This window comes from Cupressus sempervirens, chromosome 6, assembly GCF_028749045.1.
Source record: "Cupressus sempervirens isolate cs-2001-9-10 chromosome 6, ASM2874904v1, whole genome shotgun sequence".
Lineage (NCBI taxonomy): Eukaryota > Viridiplantae > Streptophyta > Pinopsida > Cupressales > Cupressaceae > Cupressus > Cupressus sempervirens.
The window spans coordinates 441,155,666-441,164,607 of record NC_143123.1 but is presented as its reverse complement, the minus strand read 5'-3'; the positions used below and the strand labels follow the sequence as shown (position 1 = coordinate 441,164,607).

The window sequence follows — 8,942 nt, the reverse complement described above, 5'->3', positions numbered from 1 at the left end:
TATCTTAATGATATGGTACCTAAAGTTCTATTTCTCAATAGATTGAAATGCAGATCAATTCCTTGCATATACTTCATTTCAAAAATCATAATATTGGTAGCTCTAAAATTTATTGACTCATTTACTTCTATTGATTCCAATACTTAGTTTAGGGAGATGACAATGTGATCAAAATGTTAAAAAAAAGAGGTTGACAAGAAATTAGGTAGGTGTCTTGCAATACTTCTACCATTGGGATATATATGATCTCATGTGACCACTAATATGCAAAAGTATGTTGGAGATTGGCCAAATGTTATTTTCACTTTATATAAAGTGTTGCCCTTGTGTCAATAAAATGATCAATATTCTAGAGTAATGATTGTAAACTAATATAAGAATGGCACTTTCTCATTTTTGTTTTTGAATATAAGAATGAATGCTAGCCTACAATCACACCAATCTATATTTTGATTTGACCTCCTCGACTAAGAGCCAAAGACTGAGGAGTATACATTCCACCAAATTTGTCCTTCCATCAAATTCATCCAGGACACTATTTTGACCTCATCCCTTATAAAGTTCATTTTGGAATCATTCAACTTCACTAGCAAATCAAGTGTACATTAACAACAAAAGCTTTTTTTTTATTGTCTATTTACCATCTTTTAAAATGTGTTCATTAATTGATAGTTATTCTTTGTGTACAAAAATTTTATAACAATATATTACTACAACTATAACATAATTCCTTCAAAAATAATTTAAAACAAAAAAATCATTAATCTAATCTTAATTTAAATCTCTTCAAAGCCTGAGTGGACCTTTTGTTATATATGCCTATAACATATCATTGATGTTTTAAGTGTAATATATACGTCAAAAAAATATCTTAATGCCTAACAAATTTAATGTAGACATTACAAGCAATATGTACATGGTTAAGGTCAACATAAAAAGATTTTGTGATTTCAAAAATGTCTTAAAAATTTGCTATTTAAAAATAAATATCTATAAGTATGAAATCAAATTATGTTAAAACCATGCCTATATATTGATCATATCAGCCATGTTTGAAGACACTAGTACTTTTAAAAAATCACTGATCAAAACATTTTCAAATGAATACGTTCTTCTACTGTAATTTATAGTCGCTAAGGCTCTCATCTTGTTTTAGGTTGTACAGAGCATTGTAAGAACTTTTTGAAATATAGTTTAATTAAAATTTCTTTAAAAAATCTTTAACAGTAAAATCATCAAGACTAGCATAAAAAGGAGTGAGTGACGGATAACTAGATTTATTCTACTCTATTTAGAATATAATCATTGTTTGTTATTATAAAGTATTGTTGTTTAAAATATAAGATCCAAAGTATCACCATTTGAAACCTTGTTGAATTTAGAATGCAAGTAGTACTACAGTTAATAGACTGTCACAAATTATTTGCTTATAAGGCTCTAACAGATCATTTAACCTAACATGAATCTTCAACTTTAAACTTTCCATGTACATCCTTTAGGATAATAATTTGAATCACCAACAAAATCGACTCCACTAAATATTTTTTCTAATACAATATTATTTCCCTTGGCAGTGCCTTATTTCAAAACATTGAATTACAGATAGAATTGATTTTTCAGCAAATCACAGCAGTAAACAATCAACTGTCAGAGGACACATGATTTCATAACAAAATTCAGAGTTTGAAATCTGAATGATATTGTTCAAATCTTCGACAAACAAACAAATAAATATACTATGAAAACATTAATACAAAACATAACAGCTAAAATTAAATACCGCATAACCAGGATATGTTGTATACATATATAAATATAATGATATCTCTCTACATGTAGTGGACCTCTTCGGAACATATATTTTCTATACATTGTAGCAAAATGAGACAATCTTACAATTCTCAAAATCCACAGCTCAAGGAAGTCTGCCAGTCTGAACACAAAATCACTCTCACATACACAAACCCTAGATGCAGTGGCAATCCAGAAGTTAAAAAAAGAATCAATGGCATAAGGAATGGCTATCCACCCTCATTGAGACTAGCTTAAAATAAATAAATCAAATAAAGTGAACCGAAGATGAAGTAGTGATGATAAAACTTACTCTCGGCAGAATGAAGCACCGTAATCTGTACAATTCATTCAGGTAGGAGTGGCGAAAGGAAACATCATAACTAGCAAATCTGACATCACCAAATCTGCAACCGTATTAACCAAGCAAATCCAAATGTTTTGAGCTCTCTGAATGAGCATTTGATTTGATACACAAACATAAACCCACACTTTATTTGGTATTAGGCACCCGGTATTTTTTCAGATTTCTGATCATATATTCGCAAAACTTCAGCAATCAAGAAACCAAACACTTTGTAGAAGCACCACAACTGATTTGGAAATGATCTACGTGTGCTTACTTCCTGAAGCAGATGAATAGAGGTGTTTGTCAGGAATTACAGCACTAAAATATTATCAACACACAAGGTGAAGGATCCCCTTCACCTAGTAGTCAATGCTTCATTCCAACAATTTAGAAATAGATACATGGGAGCAGTCTTGATCACTTATGACCGTACAAGTACATCTCCCACAACTTGAGCCATGCTATTACATCCCTTGCTAGTTCTTTTTGAGGACACAGATTTAATAGCCTCTTTCTTTGAATTGGGAATGGAGGAAACCATTGCTTTGCCTCGCTCTTGTCGCAAGTTCAGGTTTCCTTTCACATTTGTTTCTATGGATTCCCGGGCTGAACTGTCCTGGCTAGGTCTGACAGATCTAGACTTGGTTCCATTGACAACTGCACCATTGCATTGGATTTTCTCTTTCCTGTGAACCTTTAGACCAACCGACATTTTGCTTCCATTTCTCTTTGATTTAGAGGTATCCAAGCCTTGTACATCATCAGCTAATTTACCATTGTGACTTGTACTATCTTTAACAGGCGCAACCAAAGAAGCTGACTCCCCTAATTCAGCTTTGTATGTCTTTATTCCTGCAACCTCAATATCCCCATTTGAAATTTCATTACAATCCCTTCCTTTAACTGCCAGAGAATCCTGCAAATCGATTGAATTTTCATACAACTCCTTAACTTTCTTATTATCAATAATCTCATTATGCTGAGCTAATGGTTCTGAGCTACATTTCTTTTTACTGTTTTTAGTAACACCAATTCCATTGGCAATCAGGCTTCCTTCATCAGACTTCTGTGGTTGATTTCTATTAATCATGCCCCATGCATTCTCATTATGCCCATTTGAAGGTTCAGAGTTCTCATTAACTGGTTGAGATACCTGTAAATTTATCCTTTCACCATCACTTGCATCTGTTGAAGTATTGGACAGGCTGCTTGTTGTGAGATTAACATTTTCAGTTAATTCGTTGGCAGACTTGGTTTCCAGGATATTTAGATCCTTCTGTTCTGGGCTAACATACATGTCATCAAGCTTTGGTTCAAGAAAATGCTTTGTAGAAGGCGCTTTAGTGGATGATGCTCTCAAAGTCTCCTTTGAAGAAGCATAGTCTTTAGCAGATTCTTTCTCTGCATTCATCTCTTCAGTAAGATCTGCAATGGTCCCATTGGAGATATTCTTCACAGGGACAGAACAACTTGATGTAGAGGACTGACCACAATCGCCTTCAGACTCTATACCCACACAGCTATTTCGGCGCCCTAGCTTAGGTGATTTTGCACGGGTTGGAGGTATCTGCGCCTAATAGAGCTTAATCAGATACATTGCAATGCTTTTATGTGGATTTAAAAACTTAATATAACTCCAACATCCTACAAAACAGGGTCTACAAATATATCATTGTCCTGTGAATGCATGTATTCCTAGAAGTAGCTTCTATAAATTCAAGAGAGGATCAATCCTCACTTCGCATGATAAGATTTTAGAGCACCCTACAAAAAATATGTTGTTTAATAGGATTAAAAATACCACACACATATCCCTAGAGAATACATAATTAACACTTCATGTAGCCTGCTATCTCACGCCTCAAAATGACATTGTACTTTAAATTAAACGTGTCATGCAACCATGATTCAAAATTGTCCATTAAAATAGAAATACAGTGGAGAGGGAATACCAAAAATACCAAATAGAAATATCCCACAAACATCATGATTACTTTCTCAAGAGAAACACTAATGCAACCAAACATGAATGGAAGATGGGGTATTATTCTTATGTTCAACTGAAAAATATTGTCTGAATAGTTTCAATTAAAGAAAACACCAATGCTGTATTTCAATGTAACCCCAGAATCAAACCCTATCTTCATAAATAGCTATATACCTTTTTCAGCTCAATCTTTGGTAGTACTGCTTCGTGGTAAAAATCTGGCATGGGTGTTGCTTTGAATGTCATACTCTTTCTAAGCTGCTTGATCTCAGCTTCTTGTTTCTCCTACATTGTAAATAATAAAGCATAAAGAATCCCAAATTTAAAGAAACAATATATTGTGCTGATCTGAAATTTAAAGGTAGCAACCCAAAATATTTGTCACACTGTTGCAAAGATTTGCAACAGAGAGGAAATGTTTGTTAATATCTAACCAAATAGGATGATAGTCATCTAACATTCCATCCAATTAGAATGATAATAATCTCAAATTCCATCTAAATAAGAGGTATGTCAGTAAACACCTTTGATTTGAGTTGCAATTTGCTTTTTTCCATCTCCTTAGCATGAATCTTTTCCTCTAATTTAGAGTAGAACTGAGAAAATGAAGCAAATATAATTTCAATACCATATTACTGCAAAGAAATCTTTGAATTTCTCCGTCAAAGTAAAATAAATGATACTAATGTCCAGGTGAGAGTGTCGAGAGTTACACAAGAATAGAAGCCCTCGAGACAAAATGAAACAAAACAAAACAAAGAAATTAGTATTACATCTTTCCGCTTTTTGGCTCTCTCATCACATCTCAAGCTAGGTCCAGATGCAGCACTTTTTGGTCTCTCTTTAATAGCTTTCTTTGATGATGAAGTTCTATAAAAATTAAGGTTGACCAAAGGTGCACAGAATGATGGAATAGAAATGAAGAGGAAAGCAGACTGTAAATAAAAATTTATATGGCATCTTATGTTCAAAAATATCAGACAACTCTATGTGCAAATCATTGAAATGTAGAGAGCATAACATTTCTAAAAGCTTCATACATAGAAATCAGCATCACATCATCCATATATATACAGATCCCAGAAGAAAAGGATACGAAGAGGCAGTAGAACAGTTATCTTCATCATCATAGTTTGAATTTGCTTGTATGGGAGGGGCAACATTTTGATCCTCCAACCTACAGAGGAATGGTTGCCACCAAGAAGCCAAAATATTCTAATATTAACTCCCACTAATTGATTATGCTACCCTCAAAACAGTTTTATCTTTGAAACTTGAAAGCATAAATCATAGATTTGTTGTAGGATGCTTTTATTCAACCCAGAATACTTTTAGTAATCAGACAAGCAAGAAAAGTGACTTACTTCAAGCTTTCTGAGGGAAAGGCCTTGCTGCATAGAGGGTGTGAAGTTGTATTTTCCACCAACTACTCAAATCATAGAAAAACCAATGATTTTGTAAGCTATGTAACATTTAAAGGAAGCAGGCAAGCAAAAAAAAAGTAATTCTAATAGTAACGTATGTTAATGTTCATAGACAAAATGCTGCACCCTGGAAGCGTGGATAAAACCTTTCACAGTCCTTTATACTTGAGCAAAATTGACAAGACAGATCCACTAAGCATTTTCTAGATTAATTCACCTGTGTTTTCTTCAAAACTGAGGCAGAGGTACTATGATTTGCATTATTCTGCCTTTCTGCAGTCCCAGCTATGTCACCATTACTAGTTCGAACACCAATAGAAGCTCTCTTGTCAGTTGCCAAGGCAAATGGTTGTGGAACAGTGAAATTTGTCCTTGCAGATCTTTGGTTGCCTGTTCTATGAAGTGAATTGTTTGAAGCAGGCAATTTTTGAACGCCCTCAGCATGATTTACTTCTCCAGCATTTTTCTTGCATTTGGTATTTGTAGTCATGTTATTTGCTGATGTAGCCTCGGGGACTCCTTTTGGCAAACAACTTGAATTCTGGGAGCTTTTCGACTTTTGTTTATAAGAAGCTGTAATTTTTCTATCAACCCTACTGTTGGCCTTCTCTGATTTAAACAGCGCAGAGCCTGAAGCAGATATCTGCTCATCAACCTGTAGGAGCAGACATTTGACTGGAATCATAACTCTTCATCCCATTCATTGTTGTGAAATGTCACTAGATACAAATTTAAATTAAAAAACCGCACAAGATCATTTAATCGAGTATATATACCTCAGGAACCACTGGATTGATCTTTTCTTGAATTGTTTTTGATGAACCACCTCCTAGAAATATGTCAGATTGCTGCTCCTTTATATGACTCTGTTTCATGTTGTCATCTACTGCCGTAGTCACTTCAGTTTCCTCTTTCCACATTTTAGACTCTTCAGAATGAAACTCTCCTGCTACAGTTATTAATTTTTGAAGCTCATCCTGATGCAGATTTTTCACTTTTGTAGTCACATTGTTCTCCTTTTCATACTCATGTGCATCAGTAGCTTGCACGGAGACCGGATGGTTGGAATGAGCACCAACTTCATGATTGGCAATCGCAAACTGGGACTTCTGATTTTCCCCTTTATCCTTTTTCACACCCTCCTTGTCAATTATGCTTTCAGAGGAAATGTCTACTTCACCATCCATCTGGGCAGTGTAAATTCAAGATAGTGATTTATTCACAATCAACAGCAGAATATGACTAGCTTTAGCCTTTGAATAACTGTTACCAAATGAAATGACTGGATCTTAAAATAGATGCTATGTAATCAAACAGAATTAGAAGAGCCAGTTTCGAACCTCAATCAACCTCTCTCTCAACAACTTAGCAACCTGTAACCTATTAAACTTCTGTCATTTTGAATTTGATGTACAACCGAGTGTCCCAAGTATTTTTCAGTTAAGCAATATAAATTAAAGAACAAAATGGTTTGGCAACAAGATTTCTCAGTGTATCACTCAATAAAGGAAAACAAAGGTGATAGAGCTACAGCACTTCAGAAGAAAAAGAGAAGAAAATTGTAACTCAGAATCGTGAGTAGATATTCTCAAGTCTTTGCTGTAAAAGTATCCCTGGAAATTTTAGTATAACGATGTTGACGATTCCAGACAGATGACAATACATTCCGATATCATATTACAATTATGAGTCTCGATGAAGTTAGAAGTCACAAAATTGTGTAAAGGAAGGGGTTATAAAGGCTTTTGATCTAAAATGCATAAAGAGAAGCATTCTACTAGGGTTTCGTTTTCCAACAAAAGTTTTACCTATAGCGACATGCAACAAAGTTAAGAACCTGCCTTCTACATAAAGTTTTTGGGAGGGAAATAAAATGATAAAAGGATAATTAGGCATAAAGAAGAAAACAAAAGATAAAGAGGACAAGCAAGCTTTGAGATTGCAATGCAGTGGACGCAAACTTGTTGCTTATAGCCAGACGATCCTCTGGGAGGATAATCACACAGCCTTGCAAATCATAGTGTTGATGCTCTGAGAGTAAACATCTGGTACCAGAAATCACATTTAAAAGAGACAGTGATAAGGCTCACGAAAGACATAACGACATTTTAACATTATGAAGGCGTACGATCTAGCGGCATTGAAATCCTATAAAATTCATCCGCATTCCAATAAAACCTAATTAAGAGTAAGCATGTCAGAGGAGAGGAAATATGTGTAAAGTTCAAACAATTTATCCATCACGAGTGAAACTTCAAATGAAAAACAAACCGCAGGAATTGTGAAGAAAAGTGCAGAGTTACCAAAAAAACACATGTAATTAATGATTTCATGTTTATTTAAGAGTAATTCAATCACCTTACATGCTCAATGCCACCTCTAGAAGTAGAATCCCCAACATTGGGAAGTGCCTATTATTTATAAATTTTGGATTCCATTAGACCTGATAGGGCATACTATGGTCGAAGCTTCTTTTGTTCTCGATGCAGCTGATCTGATTTTAATGGGTGCTAATGCATGGTCGCATTGGGAAACCTAACCTGAATTTAGCTCAAGATCCCATTAACACGTAAGCATACCGCATTCCCAAATTCCCAACACTGTTTCTAACTCTATACCCACCCATAAGCATATTGCATTCCCAAATTCCCAAAAATGTTTCAAACTCAATACCCACCTACCCAAAAAGCAAAGTGATGAATCCGAAAACTTTATCTGGATGTAAGATTACAGAAATATTTTGCACAATGGTAATCAATGCTGATTGAATTGCGGAAATCAAGATACGCGAAAGGAAAACCAACGATACCTGTAAACTGTAGGATCTGATCAATCAACAGAACAAATTATCAGAATATCACCGAAATGCTTAGGGATCCCTACAAAAATATAGGACACCCACTTTGAGGAGAAATCTTAGCCCTGTGGGATTAGAGTATTGCAACAATAGGTGATGTGTAGTAGGACATCTTAAATGAGAGTCCGGCTTACCAACTCCAATGGAGTCACCTGCTTTCCTCTGGATTTCACTGATTTTTATGCGTCCCACATCCTAAAGAAGGAAAGCTAACCCGATGGGAAAGCCCACCAATTGTTAAAGGTGGCTATGTTTTAACAAATCCTAAAGTAACATCATCATAAACTATAATTTATATCCACAAAAACAATTGTCATCATTACGACAATTATTATTATTATTATTATGATAGTGCAGTTCTCAAACTATTGTATTGCGACAATAATTCCTGGAGGTTTCTTTGGGTGCTCCTCGAGCCATTTCTTTTTAAGTGGCCACCCAAAACCATCAATTGATATGATTGAAGTGACACGAAAAGAAGTAGGGAATTTGAGGTAGATTTAGTGCTTGAAATTAGAATCAAATCTCTCTCTT

The 8,942-nt window shown here is 34.8% G+C and overlaps 1 protein-coding gene across 4 annotated transcripts; it reads right to left on the bottom strand.

Annotated features, from left to right (window-relative positions):
* Positions 1 to 1,772: 1,772 nt before the first annotated feature.
* LOC149552958 (uncharacterized) lies at positions 1,773 to 8,672 on the bottom strand. 4 transcript variants are annotated; one of them, XR_016352997.1, is made up of 10 exons: positions 8,361 to 8,672; positions 6,328 to 6,738; positions 5,769 to 6,206; positions 5,492 to 5,553; positions 5,224 to 5,304; positions 4,901 to 4,997; positions 4,652 to 4,723; positions 4,302 to 4,412; positions 2,105 to 3,713; positions 1,773 to 1,966 (listed from the first exon to the last, which is right to left on the bottom strand). XR_016352997.1 is itself a non-coding variant. In XM_089788500.1 (9 exons), exons 2-9 carry the CDS (start codon positions 6,736 to 6,738, stop codon positions 2,562 to 2,564), a joined length of 2,424 nt encoding a protein of 807 aa, XP_089644626.1. In that variant the 5' UTR covers positions 8,361 to 8,672; the 3' UTR covers positions 1,773 to 2,561. The 4 variants fall into 4 exon arrangements, 2 of the variants coding, with proteins under 2 accessions (XP_089644626.1, XP_089644627.1); XR_016352998.1 differs by having other exon boundaries at positions 2,105 to 3,707; XM_089788500.1 differs by having other exon boundaries at positions 1,773 to 3,713.
* Positions 8,673 to 8,942: the final 270 nt, after the last annotated feature.